General features: G+C 64.8%; 3 protein-coding genes across 4 annotated transcripts in view; all 3 read left to right on the forward strand.

Annotated features, from left to right (window-relative positions):
- NHEJ1 (non-homologous end joining factor 1) overlaps nucleotides 1-6,369 on the forward strand; it is a 45,538-nt gene extending 39,169 nt beyond the window's left edge. For both annotated transcript variants that reach the window (XM_075511492.1, XM_075511491.1), the window contains exons 6-8: nucleotides 5,155-5,272; nucleotides 5,521-5,624; nucleotides 5,924-6,369. In XM_075511492.1, coding sequence (XP_075367607.1) covers nucleotides 5,155-5,272; nucleotides 5,521-5,624; nucleotides 5,924-6,004 — 303 coding nt within the window. In that variant the 3' untranslated portion in view covers nucleotides 6,005-6,369. The remainder of the gene's footprint in view (nucleotides 1-5,154; nucleotides 5,273-5,520; nucleotides 5,625-5,923) is intronic.
- Nucleotides 1-26,692, forward strand: part of ABCB6 (ATP binding cassette subfamily B member 6 (LAN blood group)) — a 139,735-nt gene that overhangs the window by 82,957 nt on the left and 30,086 nt on the right. The gene's annotated exons all lie outside the window — the stretch shown is intronic.
- Nucleotides 11,637-22,572, forward strand: IHH (Indian hedgehog signaling molecule). The gene is made up of 3 exons (XM_075511968.1): nucleotides 11,637-11,939; nucleotides 18,452-18,713; nucleotides 21,911-22,572. The coding sequence occupies exons 1-3, from the start codon at nucleotides 11,637-11,639 to the stop codon at nucleotides 22,570-22,572; spliced, it is 1,227 nt and encodes a 408-aa protein (XP_075368083.1).

A 26,692-nucleotide genomic window follows, 5' to 3' on the forward strand; every position in this document is an offset into this window, starting at 1 on the left:
AGACTGCTGGTTGTTAAGCGGGTGCCTCGCTTGCAAAGGCTGCCTTGATGAAGTGTGAGACAGCACTTACGGAGGGACGCGGGCAGGCATTCTCGCTCCATCTTCCGCTCACAGTGCCGCTCTTTATGCGCCTGACATTTGCTCGCTGGAAAGGCCCCGAAAGTCAGGAGGAAAGGAAAACATTGCCCGCAGCAGGGCCGGAGCGGTGCCGGGAGGAGTGCCGTGCCGTGCCGGGCTGGGCTGGGTCGGGCTGGGATGCTCGGCCGTCCCGGCCTCACCGCCCGCTCTTCCCCGGGGTGACCCCTTCACCTCTCGGCAGCTCTCCGGCTGCCTTCCCCTGCCGGCACCGCCGCTTCCTGCCAGGTGTGCTCAGCCTGGCTCCCTGCCTGGGAAGCCTTGGCCATCCTGCCCCTGCCTGCTCCACGGGCGGGCTGGCAGCACCGCCAGCTCTGCTTGCTGCTGCTGCTGCTGCGCGTCCCCAGGGGCGTGCGTGGTAGGGGGTGATGGGGACAGCGCACGCTCAGGACAGGTCCCGTAGCTGTCCGCAGCGGTGGTACGCAGTGCCCCAGGGACTGCTGCAAGCTGGGGTGAGCGTGTGCGAGCCGTTCCAAGGGCTGGAGGAGCTGGGAAAGGGCATCAGTGTCAGTGTGGGGCAGCTCAGGGTGCTTTGGGCAGCTTGGGGTGCTTTGGGGCAGCTCTGTCCTGAGGGAGAGGGTCACTGCCCTACCAGGGAGCTGGGGCAGGAGGCCAGGCTGGTGCGTCCTGCTCCATCCCAGGGGGGTGATCGGGGGGATGATCTGCCCCTTCGCCTGCCCTTCACCCCAGCCAGGAGGGAGCAGTTCAACCCCCTTCACCTCTGTCCTGCCGCAGGCAGATCCCGGTGGGATCCCATGGTCCGGTGCTGTTGGCAGAGGCTGGGTGAGTGGCTAGCACAGATCGGTGCTCATCTACCTGGATCCCAGGGTGGATCCCTCCCCAGCCTGACCGACGCTGGCATGACTGTGGGCAGAGATGCCCAGCGTGCATCCAGCGAGCCATGCCAGCCCCGTTCCCAGGAGCACGCACAAAGCTTGCGGCAGGGAGGAGTGCCGAGGGCAGCCTGGCCACGAGGCACAGGAACGCCCCGGCCATGGAGCCCTTCCCCTGCCCGTCGTGGGCTGCCGCAGCATCGCCAGGCTTCACCCATGCCAGTGCGGCAGCGGCCGTGCCCATTGCCGGAGAGCCAGCGTGCCGTTCCCGGGCCGCCGCTCCACCACGCCGCTTCCGCGGAGCCTGCTGGCGGAGGGAGCCCGGGGAAGCCATGCCCCCCCCCAGCCCACACCCCTTGGCTCCCGGCCCCGGCAGGAATTATTAAGTGTGCCCCTGTGGAGCATGTGCTGAGGCTGGCCACGGGAATGTGGGCAGATCTGACATACAAGCCACAGCAGCCAGGCTGTAATTTCCAAACAGGCCCCGTTCGCTCTGTTTTCCAGTTAAAAATATATTAAAAAATAGGAATGTGGGGTTTGTAGCGAAGAATGTTGGTAACCACTTCGAACGTCTGGTGTGATAATGAAAGGGTCAGTCCCCAGCTTTGAGCACGACCGATTTAGACTCTGGTGCTTGGCACCAGTGTGGGGGCCCAGCACGGTCCAGCCTTCCTGCAAACCCCCCGCCGGGCCTCGGCCAGGGGAAGGTGATGCTTCTGCATCAGTGGCACGGTGCTGGACTGGGTGACGTGCCCCTCCTGCTCATGCTGTCAAGAGGACATCCAAATCGCTGTCTCTTACAGCATCTTGAGAAGGGAGTCTGGGCAGGGGTGGGTGAAGGCAGGATGCCTGGGAGAGGGATGCTGCACCCTGCCCACCACTGGCCCTGCCGCCCCCCCCTCCCCGCTGGGGTACAGCCCCATAGCAGAGCCCTGTGGGATAGAGGGCACCGAGCGAGGCTGCAGTCCAGCTCCCCGTGAGCTGCCCCCACCGCTGCGGGGCTGCCGGCGAGCACGGCTTGCTCCCAGCACGGCTTGCCTCCAGCACGGCTTGCTCTCAGCACGAGGTCAGGCGCCTGCCCCCCTTTGCCGGGCAGCCCCCCCAGCTGGGCTAATCGCAGTTCAGGGTGTGCTGCGGAGACTCCCATGCCGCTGCCGCAGCCTTGAGTCACTCCTGATACCGGGGCATCCCGCTTGGCCTTGTGGCCAGGTAGTCATAACATGCGGGGCAAGCCGTGCCAGCTCCCCGGGCATCGCTCCCCAGTGCCCGGTGAGCCACATGGGGCAACCCGGCTGGCACTCCCCCCGCTGTCAGCTCTCTGCTCCTGCTGCTCCCCGGACCTCTGGCATCATGTTTATCCCGGAGATGGGTAATCAGAGGAAAACAAGTCACCGGAGGCCAGGGCTGACGTTGCAGTGGGGACAACAAGTTGGCTGCGGTGGGGTTCAGCTTGGGGATGTGCTGGGGCAGTGGGGCAAGGAGGGAGGGAAAAGTCACTGGTACCCAGGGCTTGCCCCCCACCCAGCCCCTTCTGGGGACACCTCCTTGTCCCTCTCAGCCTCCGGGGCCATCAGGTGGTCGGTGGCTGGCACAGCACGCTCCGCTCCCTGCTGAGTCACGGCTCTGCAGGGAAACGCTTCCAGCTCTGGTTATAAACCCATTTCCCTCCGGGGCTGCGACGCGCGGCCCTCCCATCCCGGCGCGGGCCAGCTCCAGCGGCCCGATGGCTCTGAGCCCGCAGGCTTGAGCCACTGGGAAGGGCAGTGGCAGGAGGTGGCCAGTGACTCCCAAATTCCACCTCAGCCTTGCTGGAGCTGGGTCTTTCCCGGAGGTATGGGCAGTGGGTGCCCTGCACCTGCAGACCCCTGTGCCACCCCAGATGCCCGTTCCTCCCCACGGGGCTGGTGGTACTGGACACCCTTCTCCCAGCACCTCCCCAGGGTGCCACCCCAGCGGGTGTGTGTGTGCAGGTCTCAGGGACACTGGGTGGTTACAAGTGTGGTGGGCACTCCACAGCATTGCCCCGTCCCCAGGGACACCACGGGGACACTGTGCTGGCTCCAGGCAGCTGGGGCTGAGCACCGAGAGAGCAGCTGCCCTGCCCGGATCCTCGCTTGGGTGCTGGGAAGAGGAGCAGCCTGGGCAGCCCTGGCGCTCGGGGCATGAACCAGGTGCCATCCTGCACTGCAGCCTCTGTGGCTGGGCTGGAGCGGAGCGGGGTGGGCAGCACCCTAGGCCTGGGTGCACAGCCTCCCCCACTGCCCTGGCGCTCCCTGGGGACCCCTCGGTGGCGGGGAGAGGGGGTGGGCAGCAGGGTAGTGGCACCCAGGGCTGGGTGGCTCTGCAGGGGACTCTCCTGCCCTCCCGGGGCATTGACCCACGCAGTGCTATCTAGTACACTTTGCTCACTCCACCACCATTCCCGGCTTTCCTGGGAGCTGCTGTTTGCTTTTCTCTGAATTATGACTCCAGCTTGTGCCTTTGATCTGCGCTGTGTCAGCCACCCGTTGCCAGCCCCTCTCCTGCCTTTGAAGTGCAGTCGCCTTCCCGGCCTCGGATGCTGCTTTTGCAACTTCGGGTGCAACCCTGGCCCCGTGGGGCTGAGACATCTAGGGCAAGAGCATCCCCAAGGTGTCCGAGGTGCTCAGCATTCCTCCTCCTCCCTGGGACCTTGTGATGGGCCAGCATAGCTCAGGGCTTGGAGGCTTGGCAAGGAGGCATTGGGAAGTGTGTTTGCCCAGTGTCAAGCAATCCCGGGGATGCTGGCAGGGCGCTGGGACCCGAGCATCGCTCCCTCCTGTGGCAGTGGGCAGGGACACAGGAGGTCCTGCACAGAAGCTGGCCGAAAAGCAGACCCCAGTGGCATGTGTGTCCTACAGCTAAGGGGCCTTTCATGCCCGCGGCTCCAGCAGGAGGGATGAGACCTGTGGGGAAGGAGCCTTGCTGGGCACCAGCCAACCCATCCTGGCATGAGCTCTGCCCTCCCTCCCTCTCCAGCGGGGAGCCGCGAGGGGAGCTCAGCCTGCCCTTTCTGCCACTGGGAAGCTGGGGCCAAGCTTTGGACTCTGGCCTTGAGTGGGTCTCAGCGTCCCCATCCCCTGCCCGCTCCCCTGGCCCAGAGAGGATCTGCCCTTATCTGTTACACTTTGTTCTCCTGCTGTCTGGGTGTGGAGCGGAGCAGAGATTAGTGCACAGACCTTTGACACACACACACACACACACAGCCACACACGCACCCAGTGCCACGCTCATCTACACATGGTTGCGCACACAGTCCCCCATGCACCCACGCATACCTGCACTCACCTGCACACATGCACCCATACCGTGCCCCGTGCACCCCCACACAGCCACCCCCTCCAGGGCACACACGCGTTTCCCCATCCCTGCACGTGTTTGTTTGCTGGCCATGTGCTGCGTTAGATTCCCGGTGGAGCGTGGCGCTTGCCCAGCCTGCCAGCCTCCCCATTGCCAGAGCCAAGGTGCCCCATGCACATCGGCATGGCCCAGAGGGCAAGGGCGGCATCCCGCAGCCCTGGCAGGGGGTGCAGGCAGGAGGAGGGGGGCTTCCCTGTGTCAAGCCTGGATGGAGACAAAGTGTGTGCAGGGAGGCGGGAGCTGGTCTGGCAGACTGGGAGCAAACCTGGGCATCCCTATTCTTGCCACCATATCGCCCACTTGCCATGGGGGCCACCAGGGATAGCTTGTGCTGCCCACATAGACATCACTGGAGGCAGTCGTGGCAGGCAGAGGTTCCCCGTCCCCACCTCGTGCTGAGGTCCTGCCCTTGCCCAAGGCTCGCTGTCCTTATCGGCCAGCCGCCATCCCTGCGCTCCCGCCGGGGAAGCCGCAGCCCTTCCCGTGCGATCTTATCTCCAGCGTTTCATGAATGACTCGCAAGCCTCCACAGTCTGCCTCTGAATGGGAAGGCAGCCCATGGGCTGGAGCAGGTGTGCGGGTGTGCACACACACGTGTGTGTGTGTGTGCATGGCTGGGGAGCAGCCACGTCCTGCCCAGTGCCAGAGCTGGCTGGCCCTGCAAGCCACGCAGTTCCTGGGGTGAAGCAGATGGAGCACAGCCCCTTCTCTGCCCCACTGCGGCACTGTGGCAGGGTGTCCTGGCCGGAACCGGCTGCTGGCAGGTGATTTCCTGGCAGGGTGATGATGCTTCTGCTCTCTCCTGCAGAGCCTGCCCAGAATCTGCGGTGCAGGAGAGGGGCAGGCATTCGCCTCTGCTCTGCAGCAGCTCTACGCAGCGGTAACGCAGCAGGAGGCCAAGCAAGCTCGGAAACGGCAGCGCTCGGGTGAGGAGCTCCATGGCTGTGGGATGGGGAGAGTCTGAAGCACCCGGCCTCCCTGTGGCTGAGCCCTCATCCCGGGGGAAGGGGAGTGGGGCCCTGGGTGCAGCTCACCCCATGCAACAGTCTCCCCCTTTGCTTTCCCTCCATGGGCTGAGCTCCCCCACCAAGGTGCCATTCCTGGTGTGGGTTTGGGCAATGCCCTGTGCTCCCTCATCTCAATCCCAAATTGCATCTCTTTCTGCTGGTACCAGAAGACATCGAGGGCCCAGCACCCGCTGCAGAAACCACAGGGCACACCCATCCGCCGTCTCCATCCCAGGAGGATGAAACAGCATCTTCCAGCAAGGGAACCACGGTGAGTGCAGCTCTAGAAACAGCTTCTCTGTACCGATGGCAGGATGGGGCCTGCACCTCCCTTCCCTCCTCACATCCCAACCCTGTACCCCTCCAGGATGGGCTGGGGGTCTCAGCTCAGTTCCTAGCCCATCCTACCCCATGCATGCTGGCTGGGGAGCGTGTGGGTCCATTTCCGTTGTGCACGTGTGTGTAGTTTGCACAGCACCACAGGGGAGGGGGGTGTCACTGCTTGCACATGTACACCCATCCTGCGTGAACCCTCGGAGGGAACTGACGCTGCCTCCACTTTGATTCCAGCCGGCCTCTTCCCCTGCTCAGAAGCCCCGGCTGCCTGCGGCCAAGGCCAAGCCGAAGAAGGCGAAGGGGCTCTTCAGCTGAAATGTTGCTGCCACCCACCCCGAGGGTCTCTGGTCCCCCCAGCATCCGAGAGAGGCAGTGCAGAGCACCCCTGCATCCTCTGCCTCCTCGCCTGCATCTCCTGGAGGACCCTGGCCTGGGGCATGGTCCCCTCCCGAGGTGTTTCCAGACAGGGTGATGGGGCATCTCTTCTCTTCAAGTGTCTCAGGAACCTCTTTTCTGCCTCTTCCCTGGTGCAGAGCTTGCCCAGGCTGCCCCATGATGGAGCCAGCGCTGGACCCAGGGGGAGTGGGAGGGATGCTGCCACGTGGGTGTGGGACAGCCGGGGCTCCAGCAGGGCCGTGGGGTTTGGCTGCTCTCGTGTGAGTTTGCAATAAAGGGCTGTGTCTGGGTGAGATCCCTCTCCTCTTGCTCTGTCCCCCCTGGGCCTGCAGTGTCCAGGCAGGGGTGCAGCCCTCAGTGCTGCTAGGTCCCCCTCGGGCCGGTCCCACTGTCCCAGGGGCTTGCAGTGTCTCCAGACAATGAGGAGGTGACAGCAGCTCATTGCTGTGGGGCAGGACAGCAGCTCCCAGCCCGTGCTGTGCCTCACCCTGAGCAGCAGCATGTGTGTGGGGGTATGCATGAGGGGAGCCCCAGATCCTGAGGGCACAGCGTGCTGGGGGGCCTGGAGCCCACATTCTCCTTGTCCCATGTCAGGGACACACCATGTGCTGGTGCCTGGAGCCAGGTGAAGCCCTTGCGGCGTGTTGGCAAAGGCAGCCTGGCTGTGCTGAGGGGTCACCCTCCATATGAAGGCAGCTGCCCCAGGGTTAATGAGCAGGTGATATGTGGTTAATCCATGCTCTGGCCTCCAAAGGGCAGGGGACAACCAAGCCACTAACACACTGAAACCTCCCAGGCCTGGGAGCAGCCATGGAGCAAGTTATAGATGCTCCCTGGACACAAAGCACCACCTCTGCCCCTCCACACGCCATCCATCCGTTCATCCATCCATCCATCCATCCATCCATCCATCCATCCATCCATCCATTAACCCCTGCTCTCCTCCTCTAGCCCTTGTGTCCACATGCTTCCTTTGGGGCTGGGACCCCACTCTTGTGATCAAGCCAGGTCCTAAAACAGCAGGCAGAGAGCCAGGCAGCACTACCGCAGGCCGGCTGCAGCCTGCAGTGCTGCTCTCCTGGGGCAGGGACTCGTGCCCCTGGCTGCCCTGCTCCCCAGGGCTGGGCTGGCCGCAGTCATGCTGCCTGCTCTCTCGGGCAGCAAGGGGGAAACAAAAACATCCGGAACAGCCCCTGTGTCTGTGGAAGGGGAATGAAAGGGCCTTTGCTGGGCCATGGCCGGCCAGTCCCAGGGCGAGAGCAGCCAGTTGCTTTTTATATTTCCTCTCTGAGGGAGCAGCGTGCGGGGCAGAGTAGGTGGTGGGAAGGGGAAGCCATGGGATGGGGAGCTTGAGCCAACAGCTGTAGCTCCGTATCCTGCCTTCTCCCATCTGACAGCATCTTACCCTGGAAGCTTTGGGTCTGCCTGCCGGGCACTGGTCCCCAGGGAGGGTCCTGCTACTGGCTGGGTAGAACCAGGGCAGCAGTTTAGCAGCTTTATGTTTCATGTGTTTTCTGTCACCAGGTTGTCGCCTGGTGCAACCTCTGCTCCATCCTTATGGGCTCCATCTCCTGGCCTGGGAGTGGCTCTGTTCCAAGCCAGGTCCCCCAGCTCCCTGCTGGGCCCGGGTTTCATGCTCCTTCCCCATGCACACCGGGACCTGCAGGAGGAGGGTTTATCACCCCAGCAAGGGCATTTGGCTCATCTGTCCCCTTTGGGGCTGAGGGGACATCACGTGGTGAGGGACACATTCCCATCCCACTGTGCCAGTGGCTGGTGGGCTTTATAGGGAGCGGGTGGTGCAAAGCAGCCCCTGCACCCCCAGGTCATCCCGGCTGCCAGCTGCACCCAGGCTGCGTCTCTGCTTCTCCCTGGCGTGCTCAACTCAGGGGAGCCAGTCCCAGGGATGCTGCAGGGGCGTTGCTCAAGAGCCCTGTCCTGCTGCAGAGTAAGTCCCCCCGGGGAGCCCTGCGGCTCTGTGCCCAAGGGACGGGTGAGCACCCCAGCAAGCGTGGGCTGGGGGTAAAGACCTGCTGCAAGGACAGATCCTGCTCCACTCACCCTGCTCCCACGGCAAGGGAAGGTGGGGCTGCAGGAACATGAATGCTGGGGTAAATAAAAGCAGGAGAGTGAAGATATCAGCGGGAAAAAGAGCTCTGCCGATGCCCCCCAGGCCAGTGCAGGGACCCCAGCCCCCAAGACTCCAGCGTGGGGCCACCGGTGCCTCCCTAGCCCAGGTTGCCGCCAGCTCTGGGGAGTGTCACCACTCATTGTCCCATCCTGTCCCGCTGGGGTCTCCTTCCCTGTCCCCACCCCCTCCTCCCTGGAGCCGGCTGGATTTGAGCTCCCGACACACATTAAAGGCCACAAGTTCGGCCTCGGCCTCCATAAATTTGATTCCATAAATATTAGTTTTCGCAGGGTTTAATGAAGCCGTTATGCCGGGCACGGCCCAGCACCCCGACCCGTGCCCTTAATAAGGGCTCTGTGGCCTCGATTAAAGGGACCTTTCAATCGCTGTCAAGTATTTTTAGAAAAGGAAAAGAAAAAAAAAAAGAGAGAGAGAGAGAGAGGAGAAGAAGACGACCAAGGCAGCGAATAGGGAGAGGAAAATCCCAAACCCGTCCCGTACAAAAATAGAGAAATAGCACCACCTAGACTGCGTCGCCCGGCTCCGCCGCCCGCTCGCCCGCTCGCCCTGTGCAGCGCCCGGCTCCGGGCAGCCCTGCGGGGCCTTGTGCCAGCCCCGTGCCCCGGCCCCGGGCAGCCTGGGGAGCCCAGCGAGGTGTCTGCGGGACGCTGCCCTCCCGCCCGGGCAGGGACACGGGGATGCGGTGGTGGGGAAGGCCGAGGTGCAGAGGAAGGAGGGACTTGGGCACGGCGGGGACGCAGGCAGGAGCCGTGCGTGGTGGCCGGGCATCCCAGCAGTGCCTGAGAGCGGCCGAGCGCTCTGGGAGATGCCGTGCCACACAGGGACAGACGCTGCCTCTCTCCCACTTTCCCTGGAAGGTAATCCCTCCCTGCGCCCTAGCGCTGCAGCAGCAAACGTCCCTTCCCACCAGCTCCCCGAGCAGAAATCCCCCCCCGAGCAGAAATCCCTCCTCACCCCCTGGTTAGGCGGACCCTGTAGCAGCCTCCAGCCCCCTCCCCGCACACGCAGCCCTGGCTGCCCGATCGTCTCCCTGGCTGCCCTGGGGCTCCTCTCCCACTTGGCCCCATGTGCCAGTGGGCTTTGCCTGGCAGGGACACAGGCTGGCATTGGGAATGCCGATGCCGTGGGGCAGTGGTGCTCCCACAGTTTGCCTCAGCCACCCCTGCCACCAGCACAGGGCAGCGGGGCTGGGGCAGGACCAGGGCTGTTTGGAGCTGGGGCAGTTCCTGGGGGGCTGCTCTTCATCAGCACAGAGCTGTTAATGAGCGGGAGTCATTCTCCTGTGCCCCACGTCCTGTGCAGGAGCCGGGCCAGCCCAGCAGGTCCCTGCTGTGTGGGGAGCCGACGGACTCTGCACCCAGTGACAGGACACTGTCACTACTCGCTGCGGCTAGAGCCGATGCAGGATGCCGGGGCCCCTGCATGGGTAGGAGCTGCTGTCCCAGACAAACCCAGCTCCCTGCCTGCTGCCCTGGACCTCCGTGGGACATGAATGTTGTACCAGTGAGGGCTGGGCAAGGCTGCTGTCACCCCAGAGCTGCTGGGAGGGGGACAGACATGTGTGACAGGCACGCTGCATGCTGGCAGGCTGCAGAGGTTATTTGGAAGTCTGGGTCTGGTCACCAGCAGCCATAGGGCACTTCTGCCTGGGGATGTCCTGCACCCCCCGAACCCAGTGCCACCCCAGATGATCCTGTTCCCCACTCCCTCGTGGCAGTGATGAGCAAGGTGGGGAGCTGGGCTCATTCCTTTGGTGGGAGTACGAACCAGCCTGGAGGACCCTGTGGACGTAGCCCACGCTCCAATTTTCCTGTGCCCGTGATGCACAGGAACTGTGCCCCTTCTGTAGCCCTGGGAAGCCAGGGGCAGGGATGGGGAGTGGTGCTGTGACACATCCCCTCTGCTCTCTCTGCTGCTGATGCTCCTAAGGATGGGATTTGGGTACCCAAAACCAGTATGAAAATCTGATGGAGCGTGGCTACTGAGTACAAGAACCTGATGGAGACACCTCTGGCCAGCTGCACTTTGCCTGCAGCTCCTGCAAAGGAAATGGTCCACTGGGGCCGCTGGATAGCAGCATCCCAAGCCCACGGGTGCTGCTGGCTCCCCAGCCTGCAGCCCTCTTGCCCAGGTTGCTTGGTCCCACTGAGGCCAGCACAGCCTTGCAGCCAGAGCTGGACTTCTGGCCGGGCTGTTCCAGCCTGGCCTCTCTGTGTATCCCTAGGAGTGACCCATGCCCTGTGCCCACCGAAGAGCTGGCAAGGTGACATCCCTGAGAGTTGTGTGCGCAGGGGCATCCCAAGGCACTGCCTCACCTGGGAAGGTCCTAGGGAGCCAGAGGGGGTGCAAGCAGAGCCGTGCCGGACCCCTCCCCGGCACACAGCTAGGGGAGAACCGGGGGGGCCCTGCAAGCCCTCGCTCCTGAAATCAGGGTGTTGTATTTACTTTCCCCTTTTGGCAGCTAGAAGGGGAAGCCCATCCCAGCCCCTCATTGTTGTCTCAGCGAGTTAATCAGATGCCATAATCCTGTTGTGGAAATATCGGGCCTCCCTGGAAACAATGGGGAGCGAGAATATTGTGGTTAAATTTCAACCAGCTGCCTCCCTGCTCTGTTTGATCCCCGCCCGCAGGCCCGGGCCCCTGGCGAGCAGGCGGCGCGGCGGGGGCTGGAGCCCCGGGGGTGCCACCCCGCGCCCACGCCGCCGCGGGGGAGCCCCCGCGGGACGCCCCGGGGGGGTGCGCGGCGGGCCAGGCGCGCCTCGGGGCGGCGGCGGGGCTGCCCCGGGGGGCAGGTGGCGGCGGGCACCCCCGGCGGGGTGGGCTGCGGGCCGCGGGGCTCGGCCGGGGGGAGGAGGCTGCGGGCGGCCCGGGGCAGGTTCCGCGGGGAGGAGGCGAGGGAGGGAGGGCGCTGGGAGGCTGGGACACGGGCAGGGTGCGGTCCTGGCGGTTCCCGGTCCCGGATCTCTTCAATTTCCCCTCTCACTCCTGCCCGGGGAGCGGAGGCAGCGGCGGCTCCGGCTCCGGCTCCAGCCCCGCCGCGCTGACCGCCGGGGCGCAAACCGCGGGGGGCTCCGGCAGCGCCGAGCCCCGCGCCCCGCAAGCGGCCGCTCGCCTGCCAAAACAAACGGCCCTTCGCTATTTATTGCCGCCGCCGGGCCACGGCAGCTCAGAGCGGGCCGACACCAGCCCGCCGCACCGGGCAGCCGGAGCGCACCCGCGCCGGGCAGCCGCCGCGCCCCGCCGCCGCCGCCGCCGCCGCCACCGCCGGCACCGGCACCTGCCCGCCGGCTGCGCGCCGCATGGGGAGCCCCGGGGCGGGCGGCGGGAGCGGCGGCCGAGCCTAGCGGGGCCCCCGGAGCCGCCGGTCCCCCGGGCCGCCCCGGGGCCGCCGGGCGCGCCATGAAGCCGGCGCGGCTGCTGCTGCTGCTGAGCGGGTGCGCGCTGCTGCTGGCGCCGGCCGTGCGCGGCTGCGGGCCGGGCAGGGTGGTGGGCAGCCGCCGCCGCCCGCCCCGCAAGCTCATCCCGCTCGCCTACAAGCAGTTCAGCCCCAACGTCCCCGAGAAGACGCTGGGGGCCAGCGGCCGCTACGAGGGCAAGATCGCGCGTAACTCGGAGCGCTTCAAGGAGCTCACGCCCAACTACAACCCCGACATCATCTTCAAGGACGAGGAGAACACCGGCGCCGACCGGCTCATGACCCAGGTACGGCCCCGCCGCCGCCCGCTCCTACCCCCGCGCCGGGCACCTGCGGGCACCGGGGCTGCCCGGGAGCGCCCTGCGCCCCGCTCTCCCGGGGCAGCGCGGGCAGCAGCGGGGGACCCGGCGCTGCGGCTTCCCCGTCCTGCCCCGGGCGTCCCGGTGCCCGGCCCGGGCTGCCGGCTGTGCAGCGCGGGCATCTCCCTTGGACGGGCGCTGCAAAGCTCTGCCGCTTCGGCTGGGCTGGGCGCGTCGGACCCCGAGCGGCAGCAGCCCGTCCCGCTGCGCCTTGACACGGCAGCATCCGGCGCCCGCAGCCGGCAGCACCCTGTCCCCCGGGATGGCAGCACCCTGCCCCGCTGCCCCTCGGAGGCGGTGGCACCCGTGCCTGCTGCACCCCGAGGTGTGCCCTTGTGCCTCCCGAGGTGGCAGCACCCTGCCCTGCTGTCCCCCAGCCCACGTCCCGCTGTCCCCTGAGCTGGCAGCACCCTGCCCTGCTGTCCCCCAGCCCACGTCCCACTGTCCCCTGAGCTGGCAGCACCCTGCCCTGCTGTTCCCCAACCCACGTCCCGCTGTCCCCTGAGCTGGCAGCACCCTGCCCTGCTGTTCCCCAACCCACGTCCCGCTGTCCCCTGAGCTGGCAGCACCCTGCCCTGCTGTCCCCCAACCCATGTCCCGCTGTCCCCTGAGCTGGCAGCACCCTGCCCTGCTGTCCCCCAGCCCACGTCCCACTGTCCCCTGAGCTGGCAGCACCCTGCCCTGCTGTTCCCCAACCCACGTCCCGCTGTCCCCTGAGCTGGCAGCACCCTGCCCTGCTGTCCCCCAGCCCACGTCCCGCTGTCCCCTGAGCTGGCAGCACCCTGCCCTGCTGTCCCCCAACCCATGTCCCGCTGTCCCCTGAGCTGGCAGCACCCTGCCCTGCTGTCCCCTAACCCATGTCCCACTGTCCCCCGAGCTGGCAGCAGTCTGCTCTAGTGCCCCCCGAGCCATGCCACGCTGCCCCTGATCTGGCAGCAACCTGCCGTGCCGGCCCCCGGTCCGGCAGTATCCTGCCAAACCACCCCCGAGCCGGCAGTGCCGTGCCGCGCTGTTCCCCCATCAGGCAGCCCCCTGCCCCGCTGCACCCATCCTGCCCTTGCCCCTCTGCTCTGCGTACCGGCTGGCGGAGCAGGCAGCCTGCCTGTGGGAGCCGAGAGGCACAGCAGAGCCCGGTGTGCTGGCAGGGAGGGGAGTGGGCAGAGCAGCAAGCTGGGCTGCAGGAGCGCCCTTGCTGACCTTGTCCCCACTCTGTCGCTGATACCCTGTGCCATGCCTCAGTGTCCCCTCTTCCCGCGTGTCTCGGGTGGGATGCTGAAGGGTGCCCGATGGGGGCTGCCCTCGGCTCGCTGAGCTCAGGGATGGGAACAACCTGTTATTGCAAATGCCCTGCTGCAGTCAGCTTACAAGTGCACTGGGCCAGCGGGAAGGAGGGGTGGGGGGGACAGAGGACGGCAGCGGAGGTGGGGGGGTGATGCTGGACGAAGGTTACTCTGTGTTTTAATATTGCCAGGAGAATGCCTGAGGGTTTCAGGAATGCAGATAAGGAGCTGCACGGCCTTGCTAAGAAACCCAGCCACCAGCCTCAGCACTGGGTTACAGCCCGAGCGAGCTCCTGGGAGAGGCGGGGGGGAGACGGGGCTGCCCCGCTGACTGCTGCACCCCCTGGTCTGGGGCTGGTGGGTGGGTGAGTGTGGGTGGCTGTGGTGGTAGGCACTGAGTGGGGCTCTGGCCATGATTTCTGACCAAGGTGTTGGTGACAGCGGGAGGAAAAGCTGCTTGGATGCTGGCTTGACAGCTCTGCAACCCTGCATGCCGCGGGGGCAGGTCCCTGAGGGCAGGGGCCACGGTCCAGGGTGGTTCTCAGGCTGGGGACTGCAGCAGAGGGATCGAGACCCCCTGTGAGGCAGCATCAAGCTTGGGGAGTTGCACAGGTCGTGGTTGCCGGTGACTGGAGTGCTGGGGCTGGGCTGGAGCCTGCATCCCCTGGAGAACAGCTTGAGGGATACTTGAGGAAGCAGAAGCAGTGAGCTCCGTTTGTCCATGCATCGGGGAAAAGGATAACATTGTATTGCTTCAGTTGGAGGCAGGAGAGTGCTTCTGGCTGGGTTCACTCTTGAGAGTGCTCCTACCACCTGCCCTAACCTGGCCAATGCCCCTCAGCACCCCTGGGAAAGGGAGGGCTCCATGTACGCTCTGCCAGCCCCACACTTCCCGCTGTCCTGCTGCGTTATTGGCAGGGTACCTGGAAGCTCCCTGGTCTTCTTACCCCACCAGGGTCCCTGGCCACCACACGTCCCTGCACAGATGGGTACCATGGTGCCTTGGGCAGCTCTGCAGGGAATTGTCCCCATTGCTATGGAAGTGTCATGACTTCTGGTAGCTTGCTGCCATCCCACAGCCCTCTGGGCTTGTCCTGTGGCCCCTGGCTGTGGGAGATGCCCCCAGACGTGGGAGCTCTGGCTCTGGCACCATGCTCTGTGTTGCTATGGGTTGGGAAAGGCCATTGACCCAACTCCTTGTCCCTTCCCCCAGTGCACTGACTTTTACTGCTGTTGACTCACTTCAAACCTGTTTTCTTTCCCCAAGTCCAAGGGTCTGGGTGTCCCAGGCAGCCGGAAGATGCCGCCTTCTTGGGGGGGTGGGTAGTGCTGCTCTCTGCCTGCCTTTCCTTTATCGTTTCATCTTCCTCAAGAATTCCAGTGTGTTTGCTCTCGCTGGTCCCACTCGGAGGTGCTGAGATAAGGCTGGAGGCAGAGCCCGCCTCACCTCTCCCCGGCAGCCTGGCCCAGGAATGTCCCGGGGCCCCTGTCCCCATGGAGTCCCAACCCCAAGCCTTTCCCTACCCCAGCCATCGCCCCTTGCAGCCACTGTTGGCCCAACTGGCATGGAGACCATCCTTGCAGTGGTGAGGAATTTCTCATGGAGACCTTCAGATAGGACTCTTGGCTTCCTTTGGGAGAAACCTCACCTGGGGGGGGCGGGGAGATGCTAGTGGGATCCCTCTTCTTCTGGCCAGGCTCTGGACATGGCGGTAGCTGCGGCCAAGCACACTCTGTCTACAACCCCTCTGCTGAGGCTGTGGTCACACCTGAGTGTCCTGTGTACCTCCCCTGAGACAGCCCTGGGGTCCCTGCTGACTGTGCCCCATCTTGGAGCTGTGCCTTTCTTCCAGACCTGCTGCCTTCCCTAAAGGGGTTTGGCTTCCCCCACAGGACATGGTCCTGTCCCTGGTCTGGACACAAGAAGGGAGATGCCAGTGTTGGTCAGCGGGGAGAACACCTCTGCTCAGCCCAGCCCAACATCCCCAGGGTCTCCACCGTGATGTGCATGGGACAGCACAGAGCCACCCAGCTCAGCGTGGTGGCATGGGGCCCCATCCTGCATGTGGCCTGGCAGTGCCCAGTCATCTGTGCCACTACAGGGACAAGCTGTGCTCCCTCCTCACACACTGTCACCACCTGCCTTCCCCCCAAACCCTGCTACATGCCTGTTGCATGGTGTTCAGCCTCCCGGCTGGGCACCAGAACATCACTGGGGCTGGTGAGCCGTGGCCAGGGCTCAGTGCCACATGGCTGAGCTTGGACATCCCACTCCAGCCTGGGCCCCACAGGGCCCAGGCCATGGTGGCATTTCCACATCTTTGCTGTCACCTTGCGAGACCTTGTGTTCACCCCCAGGCAGGAGGGGGACCATGCCATGCAGGCAGGCATGGTCACCCTGGTTCCTGAGGATGCTGTAGCCCCTCTGGGCTGTGTGTGGGGAGGAGGTGGGCTCTCCCTGCAGCCCCAGCAAGCACAGAGCCTGTGGACAGCCCCTGCCCACATGTTTCTTGGTCCCTGCCTACCTGTATGTGCAGGCAGCAGAGCCCCTGGGCAGGCAGTGCCCATTCCTACCTGCTCCCTGGCCATCTGTGCCCGCTCCCTGCTGACCATGCCTGCTCCCTGCCCATTGCTGCCTGCTCCTTGCCCATCCCTGCCCGTTGTTGTCTTCTCCCTGCCTCCTGCGCCTGCTCCTTGCCCATCCCCACCTGTTTGCCCTTGCCTATCACTGCCTGCTCCCTGCTTATCATTGCTCATCCCTGCCTGCTCCCTACTCATAGTTGCCTGTTCCCTGCCCGTCCATGCCTGCTCCTTGCTCGCTGCTGTCCTGCCCGCCCGTTCCTGCTCCCCACCCGTTAGTACCTGCTCCCTCCCCGACCCTCCCTGCCTGTCCCTGCCCGCTCCCTGTCCATTGGTACCTGCTACCTGCCCATCGCTCCCCGCTCCCTGCCCGTCGGTACCTGCTCCCTGCCGGTCCCTGCCCGCTCCCTGCCCGTGCTCTGACACCTGCTGGCCACCAGAGGCACAGGCAGAGCCGCCCGTCTCGGCAGCCCCGGGGCAGGGTGCTCCGGGGCCCTGCCTGCCGCTGCGCGTCCAGCCGGGCAGGGCAGGGAGGGGAAGGTGGGACCCTTGGGCTGGGGCTGCGCTGGGAGAGGCACATGCAGGGCACAAGGCAGCCCGGGTGGGTTCCATGCTAGAAGCATGGCCCTGCCCCGGGGGCTGGTGGCAGGCGGCGTCCCTGCCTGGGGGACAGGGGTTGGAGGGTCTCGGTGTTTGTGTGCGGGCAGGGTGTCCCTGGCGGACAGAAGGGCTGGCAGTGAGGGCAGGAGGGGTGCCCAGAGTGGGGTGCTGGCATGGGAGCGGCAAGGGCATGACTGGAGTGATGGCCTGGGTGATGCAGGGGGGCATCGGGGCTCCCTGCCTGCCTCCAGCCCCAAATCCCTTTGCTGCCCTTCTCTGCAGGGTCCCCGTGGGGTTGGGGACCTTGGGAGCTGCTTGTGCCATGTGCCAAGTGGCACCACGGTGGTGTTGGACGGGGACAAAAGTCACTCCCCTCCCTCCTCCTCCCCTCACCTGGCAACTATTTGTCCAACACCTTCCTGGCTTATCTCCCCACGCCCAGAGAGCCGTGGGAGGAGGGCAGAGGTGCTCCCCCTCCCTATGCGGGGCAAAGGCCTGCCTGGCACTGCCCTTCCCGGGGCCTAGACCCTGCCAAGCACAAGCGGTTTCCCCAAGAGCAGCAGTGCCCACCTCCCCTAGATGGGAGCAGGTGCTTGGGGATAGGGTGGGGGCCCATGTTTTTGGGGTGTAGCTCCCTGCAGAAGCAGTGCTGGGGCATTTCTGAGCCCAGGGGTGTAGCCAGCATCAGGTTTTATAGCCCTGGCTCATGCTTGCCGTGACTGTGTCTCATGACCCACGACATCCTATGATGTGGAGTTCCAGTGCTGAGCTGGGCATCACGCAAAAACGTCCCCCACGGTGGCTGGTTTTTAGGCTGCTGCCCAGTCGGTTCATTCAATGTTTCCCAGGACTGGCCTCATACGTGACTCTCTCCTTCACCCTGATTTTATAGTGCTCTCTGGGACCACCCCAGCATCTCCTTTCCATGCTGCACAGTCCTAGTCCATTCACCTGGTTTTGTGTAGAAGTTTTATTACTTTTCCTACACCTTTTCTAGCTCTCCTCCATCTCTTTTGCAGCAGGGGAAGGGACCAGAAGTGTAGGCTGTATTTTTGCAAGCCAAGTGCGCGGGGGCTTGGTCCCTCCCTGAGATGCAGCTGTGGCTGGGGGAAGCGGGCAGCGCAGGGCGAGGCTGGAAGGGCTGCGGTGCAGGCGTTCGGGGCTGGCATCCTGCTTGCTGGGGAGGACCGCGGCAGGGGGATATGAGTCAGGGCAGTTGCCTTGCTTGTGTGACCTCTGTGGCCACCAGGTCTGGGGCTTTTGGGATCTGCTGCTGTTCCTCAGCCCTGGCTTTTCGGCCCTTGTGTCAGGGAGAGGTAGAGGGGGCTTCACCCCACATCCCTTCTGTTCCAGCACAACATTCTTGGGAGGGTTTGGCATTTCCCATGCGAGCAGAGGCTGGATGAAGCTATGAGGCTTCCCAGCACTGTGTCCTTGTGCCTCAGGACTTGAGGAGTGATACCAAGCAGAGCTGTGCTGAGGACTGGGCAGGTTGTTTCATTTGTGCCCACAGGCAGTGCTGGAGACCCTCGGAGATCCTCCCAGCCAGGAGGCAGCAGGGTCTCAGCTCCTCCATCCTCCTCCTGTCAGCGGGAAGCCCCTGGTGCAGTGCTAGTGCGGGGGGGTGTCCTGGGAGAAGAGAGGATATTTCACCCTGATCAAGGCTCTGCTGCCCAACAGGCTCTTCAATGAGCCAGGAAGCAGGGGAGAGATGGAGGAGGAGATGGGTACCCTGTTGGGGTGCACACCCTTGGGAGATGCTGTGTTAAACAAGGGGATATTTGGCACTGCAGGGAGCCTGGAGGGCACGGGATGGACAAGGCACCTCATGTTCTCAGATCTTCCTCTGCTGGACCAGCCTCCAAAGGGTCTGGGGACCCAGAGAGGATTTGTGGAAGCATGGTGGGATACAACGTGCCAACCAGGCAGCTAACCCCACCTCCAAAAAGCTTTTACTGACTCTGCCCCTCTGCCCTGCAGCGCTGCAAGGACCGCTTGAACTCCCTGGCCATCTCTGTCATGAACCAGTGGCCAGGGGTGAAGCTGCGGGTAACAGAGGGCTGGGACGAGGACGGGCACCACTCGGAGGAGTCGCTGCATTACGAGGGCCGAGCCGTGGACATCACGACCTCGGACCGGGACCGCAACAAGTACGGCATGCTGGCTCGCCTGGCCGTGGAGGCTGGCTTCGACTGGGTCTACTACGAGTCCAAGGCACACATCCATTGCTCCGTCAAGTCAGGTAAGGCCAGGGGAGGGCAGCCCTCCCTTTGTGGCATGCCTGGGGAGCCTGGCTGGCTGGGTGGGGTGCTCCCGGGGGGGTGCTGGCTCTTGAAGTCTGATTTCCCTATCTGGAGCAGGCAGTCAGGTGGGGAGTGAGTCACACACCTGTGGCCAGCAGGGCCATGGGGCAAATTCCCCATCTAGCTCCCACGGACCTGCATCCCGACCCACCTTCTTTTCCCACCCCACGTCCCCTTCTCCCCCAGCCTGTCCCCCAGTCTGCCCACTGCATCTGCCTCCCCTGCCTCTGCCCTTGCAGTCCCTTAGTGCCCAGCTGCCCACGCTCAGCCCCATCCAGCCCTGCCCTCCTCCACTGCTGGCTGCTCTTGAGCTCGCAGCGGCATCCATCCAGCCCTGACTGGCCAGGGCCGGGGACAGGAACACCCAGGCAGGGATGGGCCAGGGTGCCCTGGGATCAGCTTTCTGCTGTGCAGTGTCTTCTGCGGAGGGGAGCGGAGCTGGGGGGTGCTGGGGGCAGAGGCAGCTGGATCGGAGTGAGGGGTGCTATCGTCGCTGGTGGTGTTCGCTTCCCCCCGTGCTGTGCAGTGAGGGGGGGGGACGGCTGCTCTCAGGGCCTGCCCGTGGCCGGGACGGGATTGCGTGGGGTGCCAGGCCCCCCGCAGCCCGGGGAGAAGCTTCCCTGCCCAGGATGCTGCAGCCCCGGGCCCCGCGCAGCTCCCGCCGGAGCGGCCGCGCTGGCTGCGTGCGGCAGAGGGCAGCAGTGGCCCACGCACGGCACCGGCCACGACGGGACACACTCACGCCCGCGGCCACGCCCCAGCAGAGCGCCGTGCTGCTGCCCGGATGCGTATGTGCCCCTGTCGCGACAGGCTGGGAAGGTCTCTGCCTGTGAGTGGGCTTGCGTGGGCGCAGAGGCAGCCTCGGCAGCTGCACGCACACCGGTACCGTGCCGGCACACGGCTGCCGTGCCGGAGAACCGTGCCTGCACCCAGAGCACTTGCACACGCGCGCACACGCACGGGGAGAGGGCTGTGGCTGCACACACGTGTCCACAGACGTGCCCACACACCCATGTGCCGTGCACGGTGCTGCGGTGGTGCCGGGGCTGGTACAGCGGGGCTGCCCCGCATCCCTTGTCCCCCGGCTCGGCTCCCACCGCGCTCTGCCTGTCCTACTGCCCTAGCCCGCGGTCAGCGGCCTGACACCCCCAGACGCCAGCCTGTCCCCCCGCGCTGACCCACTCCCCCGTGCCGATGCCAGGACGGGCGCAACGCCAGCCAGCGATGGAGGTGGGGCGACCGTGCCGCAGAGAGGGAGCGACGCGCCCCCGAAGAAGAGGGACAAAGTGTGGGCGAAGGACCAGGGCTCCCATGCCCCAGGGCGCCCTATGGGGCTGGCTGGAGGAGTGGGACCAGGCTCCGAAGCAAGGACCATGACCCCAGAGCCTTGGGGCTGGCCAGAGGAGTGGGGCTGTCCCCCTGGAGAAGGACAGAGGCTCTTGAAACCCGGGATGCTCCCCTGGACTGACCGAAGAGCGATGCCGTGACCCAGAGAGCAGACCAGGGCCCTGAGGCCCTGGAGGGCTTCTGGAGGCTGGCCACAGGCCCCTCGCTCCGCAGCAGTTCCTCGGGGCTCCGGGTCTCCCGTATTTATCTCCAAGGCCATGGGGAGCCCAAGGGTGCGTGGTAGAGGCTGTGGGGTGCATATCCTGACCCCCCCAGAGCTGTGTACAGAGGGCAGCCGGGCTGCCCCTGCCTCTTAGTAAATGGCTTTTATTTTTGTACGGATGGCCGCGTGGCCTGTTGTATGTATTGCGTCTCCTCGGGTCCCCCCTGCACCTGCGCACCCCTCCATGCCCAGCGCCTGTGCCCCCCGCTTCTGCCAGGTGCCCCTCTCACCCTCCTGCCAGCCCCTCCCCATGGCTTTGCCGCCTGTCTGGGGATGCAGGGTGCAGGATTTGGGACCTGGCCTCCAGGGCAGGCACGGGGCGGACACTGCACCTCATCTGAGCAATAAAAGCATTCTGTCCCAGAGATGGATGCCTCTCTTCATGGGCCTGGGGGCTGGGATTTGGCTCTGCCCAAAGCTGGGGAGGGATGGGGGTCAGTGCCATCTGGGTGGGAACACTCAAGGATTAGATGAGGGAGCTGGGAGAGGGCCCTGAGGGGGGCTGGGAGCTCAAGGCTGGGACTGTGCAGGGCCAGGAGCAGGACCCTAGATGAGATGCCCCTGGCAGATGGTGGGAGGGCATCATATAGACACTAAGATGGGGGTTGCTGGGGCTTGGGGGACCAGGGCTACTGTGGGAGCTGAGCATCATTCCTTGGGAAGCCAGGGTTGCCCTGCTAAGTGCCAGGATGGGCCCCTGGTGACACTTGGTGACTTGCTGCATCTTTTCATCTGGGGAGGGGTAGGACCACTGTGCCACCATCCCAGGGGACAGGCCCCAGAGAGCTTGGGTACTTTACCCTGTGACAACCACTAGTGAAGCCCTGCCCAGCAGGCTGGTGGCTTTTGCCTGATGATGGCCACAGGCTGTGACATCTCCCTGCAGCTCAGAGAGGGAGTCAGCTGGCATCAGCGGTGCAGGGGCAAGCAGGTGGGAGAAGGGAGCAGGGCTGCAGCACAGGGTGGAGGGGTACTGCGGTGCTGGGGGAGGGTGCTGCACCCTGCGCTGTTCCTTGTAGCATCCTCCCCAGTGGTACCGAGGCACAGCACTGCAGGGGAAGGGGATGCTGTGGGCACGCAGAGCATGACCGGGCACTCTGCTCCTCAGCCTGCCGGCGGCTCAGGGCTCTTCCTCCCCTCTTTCGAGCTTCAGGTGCCCCTTGGCACTGCCTTGTGCATTTGGGGCTGTGGCTGTGCCCCACTCCCCCTGCCAGGTGGGTTTCGGGACCTGGCTCTGCAGAGCAGTCCCAGCACCCTAGCACCACAGCGGGGAGCAGGTGCTGCCATGCGTGGCTCAAGCCCCCAGTGCCACCCCCAGTGCCACTGTGGCTGGGGGAGCAGGCACCCAGGGAGGCTGGATTGGCGGCTGGGGGTGCACAGGGGACATGTGCATGTTGGTGATGCCAGGGCAGGGTTATCTCCGTGTGGGCAAAGCCGGGCAGCCTGGGAGGGTCTCTGCATGGTGGAAGGGTGATGCTGGGGGTCTGGCAGACGGGTAACACTCCTGTCCTCTCTTTCCCCGCGCAGAGCACTCGGCCGCTGCGAAGACAGGGGGCTGCTTCCCTGGGCGGGCTCTGGCAACGCTGGAGGACGGTGCCCGGACGCCACTGTGGGCGCTGCGCCCGGGCCAGCGGGTGCTGGCGATGGATGGGGCGGGCAGGCCCACCTACAGCGACTTCTTGGCTTTCCTGGACAAGGAGCCCCGTGCCCTCACCTCCTTCCACGTCATCGAGACGCGGGAGCCACCCCGGCGCCTGGCCCTGACACCCACCCACCTGCTCTTCGTGGCCGAGAACGCCTCGGCGCCCGCTGCCCGCTTCCGTCCCACCTTCGCCAGCCGCGTGCGTCCCGGACATTTCGTGCTGGTGGCGGCGGGGGGGGGCAGCTTGCAGCCCGCCGAGGTGGTGGGGGTGCGGAACCGGAGGGACGTGGGAGCCTACGCCCCGCTGACGCGCCATGGGACGCTGGTGGTGGACGGCATGGTGGCCTCGTGCTTCGCCCTGGTGCAGGAGCAACATCTGGCGCAGCTGGCCTTCTGGCCGCTCCGGCTCTACCACAGCCTGGTGGGGTGGCCAGGGGCACAGGGGGATGGCGTGCACTGGTACTCGGGGCTGCTCTACCGCCTGGGCAGGCTGCTCCTGCCCCCCGACAGCTTCCACCCACTGGGGGTACCCCGGGCGGAGAGCTGAGGGTGCGTCCCGGCCGCGGCCGGCGCTGCTGGCAGAGGTGGTGGCTGCAGGGCGGCTCACCGGGGGCCAGCACCCCCTCCCAAAGCTGGGTGCCCATGGGGAGCTGCCTCCAGCCCTGCCTTCTCGGGGCACAGCCACCTCCTGGTTGGGGGGCATCGGGGCTCCCCGGTGTGCCTCCTCCATGCCCACCGCCCCCTCCCCACCCCCTGTTCCTGGGGGCAGGGGGGAGGCATGAAGGGTCCCCCCCCAGACATGGGGGTGCCCCCGGCTGGATCCACATGCTGCTATTTGTGTGTGTGCGTGTGATGTGCGTGTGCGTGTGCAGATTAGCTAACGACGGAGGTCTGATAGACCAGGGGGAGCGGGAAGAGGAGAGAGCCCCTGGCTGCAGGCTGCTCCTGCGGGGCTCCCAGCCTGCCTGCACCCGGTGGGGAAGCTTTGGGAGAGGGGCCCCAGGGTCCTTTGCTGGGCGGGAGGGTGGGCGATGCCATTCCCACCCCTGGGACATGGCAGCTGGGAGGAGGGTGACCCAGGTACTGGGACTGTGCCTTGCCCTTAGCCCTGACTGTGGGTGCAGGGTGGTACCCAAAACCAGCCCCTGTATGCCTGGGGTGCCCAAGCACAGGCAGGGCTGGAGGGGCTGGCACGGCTCTGGCATGAGACCCCTGACTTGGTGACACGAGTGCTGCTGGAGTGAGAGACTGGGGAACGGGACCCCGAGCTCTGCCCAAAGCCAGCACCATAGCCACCCGCCAGGCACGCCTGTGGGGACGCTGGGACAGCACAGCGGGCTCTGGCTGGCAAGAGGGGGCTGCGGAGGCAGGCGTGCGGGCAGGAGGGTGCAAGTGCCAGCCAGGTGTGGGCACACACTGGTGGGACACCAGGGGTGGGGAGAGCCGGGGCTGCAGCCCCAGCCTGGTGGAGCCGGAGGAAGGAAAGTGGCTGGGGAGAAAGTGCTCACTCCCTTGCCTTCCCAGCATCCTGCCCTGAGCTAGCTCAGCCCAAAGCCATGCCTTTCCCACCCCAAAGCTAAAAAAACTCCCAAAGCTCGAGACCCTGCCTGGCCTGACCTCCCCAGTCCCCCAGCACCCCAAACCCTCAGGGTAACTCATTGCTGCTCACCCGTTCCCGGGACCCGGGGAGAGTCCCATCAGAGCTGCAGCCACGGTCCCCCCGCCAAAATCCTAGTTAGACCCTCAGCCTCCCCTGGCTCCATGTTAGGGGAGGTGAGGAGGCTGGGGGGGGGGCTGTGACCCGCTTCCCCCCTGCAGCATCACGCGTCTTTATTTATTTATCTGCTCTTTGTATGTACCATAGATGGGAGGCAGCGTGGGCGCGTGCAGGGTGAGACGGGCGCAGGCCGAGGGGGAAAGCTGTTTGGTTGAAGGGGGTGATTTTTTTTTTTTTTAACAAAAAGCAGAAATTATTTAAAGATTATTTTAAAGCACAGGTTTTATGGTGATTGTTGTCCGGGGTGAAGTGAGAGAGCGCGAGCGCAGCCGATGGCAGGTATATTTTTGTCTCTTCACTGGATGTACCTTTCCTGGTCGGGGACACAGCCCAATAAATCCATCATCTCCCAGGTGGGCACTCCGAGCTCTGGTGTGGGGAGGGCAGGCAGGGATCGGGGACGCTTACTGCCCGTCATAAACAGGGCAGGCAGGGCTAGAGGGCATCTTGTGCTTCTCCAGGAGTAAGATTTGGCCACCCCAGTGCCCCCCACCAGTACAGGCGAGCTCTCCCTCCCCAGTCTCCTGTACCCAGGGGAGGTGGGCAGCCGGAGGCTGTGGGAATGACCCAGCCTACATGGGACCAAGCTGTCATTGGGGCCACCTGGAAACTGGGGCAAGGAGAGCAGGATGTAGGACGGACAGCCACCATGGAACTGCACGGGACACCTCTCCATCCCAGTCTGGGTCCATCGCCCCAGAGCCCAGCCATGCTGGGACACCCTTCCCCACCATCTCCATCACCACAACACCCACTAACCCAGTGCTCCCAGAGAAGATGGATGCCCTACCCTGTACACTGGGTTTCCAGTGACACTAGTGCTAGTCACTGCTGGCTCTGCCTCCTCACTCCTTGCCAGCCCTGTCCCCCCCTCCACCCCATCCCCATGCCAGCAGAAGGGAAGACCACCTGCCAGCACCCCACACAGCCTCCCCATACCTGTCCCACCCACGCACCCCTCTGTACAGCCCCTGCCCCATCTCCAAGCTCTCCTGCCCTGGTCTGCCCAGGGGGGGCTGGGAGCGGGGTCCCCCCAGGACTTTCCCTGGACCCCACAGCATGGCGAGTGCGGAGCAATTCGGCAGCAGGCTGTCAGCGAGGGCCCTCATCACCGCAGCTAATTTAAGGGCTCTGCGAGGCGGCTGAGCTAATTTAATTAGGTTCTTATTACAGAGAAGGACAAATTGGTCCCCGGGGGGGGCACGGGGTCAGGCTTTCGAGAAGCGCTTTATGGAGTGAAATTTCAATCAGGCTGCCGTCGCAGGCACGGCGGGGGGAGCCGGAGGCATGGATGCATGGGGAGAGGATGTGCTCTTTGGGGTGCCCTGTGACGCTGTGGGCAGCCCATCTCCAGGCCCAGGTTTTTAGGGTATCAGTGAGTATGGGGGAACAGCTCTTTGGCCCATTAGTAGGATGCTGCAGAGTATTGGGGGGCTGCTTTGGGGTTGAAGCAGGGAAAGTGAGGGGGTCCTGAATCTGGACTGGCCCCAGGGCAGCGAGAGAAAGGAGGGACACCCATAAATAAGATTCTGGGGTCTTTCTGAAGCCCCATTAACTCCCCCCTAGCCCCATAAAGCCCCATGGCAAGGATGGTGAGGACAGAATGACATCCAGCTGAGAGACAGGACTTATGGGGGGGCTCTTCCTTCCCTGGATGTCCCCCCCTCTCTTGTCACTCTGCCCCAGGAGAGCCAGGGCTGCCTAGGGGCTGCCCCACTGCTCGTAGGCACCTGAAGCAGCCCCATCTCCCAGGGTGCCAGTCCCGGGCCGGGGGGTCCCACCAGGGTCCCGGCTGGGTGGTGATGGATGGGGATGCTGGTGGGTGGCCGGCAGAAGGGCCGGGCTGGAGGGTACCACAATGGATGTCTCTCCATCAATTTGTCCTCATTACCATGTGAATGGTGGGCGGGAGGGAGAGGAAGGGCATGTGGCGGCAGGAGAAACCCCCCACATGCTCCCATCTGGGGTAGCGTGTCCCCCCCCCGCTCCCTCCAGCCCTGTCTGAGCGTGTTAAACCAGCGCCAACACCCCCCCGGCCCCAAATTCAGGGGAGGAGAGGTACCACCCCCTATTCAGAGCCTTGAAAAGGCTACAGGGTCCGGCGCTGTTAACAAGGGGGGACGCTGTCCCCGTCCCCGCCTCTCCCGTCTGTCCCTTGCGCTGTGGCCTTCTGCCGTAGCAGCGCTAGCCAAGCCTGATCCCGGCCCCAGGCTGGCACGCTGGGTGCTGGGGTCCCGGCAAAGGAGGGGGGGGGCGTCGGGGCTCGGGGAGTAGGAGCGGAGCACCCCGAAAGCATCCCCTGTTTGTGGGGAACTGCACCTTTGAGCGGCACGGGCAGGAGACGACAGCAGGGTGGGGATCCTGCGGGACTCCAGGACTTAGGTTTGGGTCTTGGAGAAGACCCAAGATTTGGGGAAGGTTTCCCTGTGGACCAGGGCAAGGCGGCGGTTTGTCCCCATCATCCCGGAGTTCTGGGTCCAACCAGGTCCCCATGGCCTGGGCTTGTGACAGCGATGCAGGGGGGGGGTCACCCTGAAATATCTGGGCCTGCGGGTGTCAGTACAGCAGGTTGTGGGGATTCTCCTCCCAGCGAGGGCAGACCGACCCATAGCTGCCCCCCCAAAAAAAAAGCCCAGGAGAGGCTGCCCAGCCCGGCTCAGCCCCACACGCTGCCAGCCGGCAGGTGCCCGCAGAGGGAGCTGGTACCAGCCTCTCACTCTCACTTGCATTAGCTTAATTTAGCTTAATGGCTTTTCAGAGCACTGCTGCTCCGGGGACAGGGGCAGGACCCTGCTCTGTGCAGCACTACTGGGTGGGTCCTAGCACCCTGGTCCCCGGGCCACGGAGCCCCAGGAGGGTGCGTGGTGCCCCATCCGTGCCCTAAACGCCT

This window comes from Mycteria americana, chromosome 9 (genome assembly GCF_035582795.1).
Source record: "Mycteria americana isolate JAX WOST 10 ecotype Jacksonville Zoo and Gardens chromosome 9, USCA_MyAme_1.0, whole genome shotgun sequence".
Lineage (NCBI taxonomy): Eukaryota > Metazoa > Chordata > Aves > Ciconiiformes > Ciconiidae > Mycteria > Mycteria americana.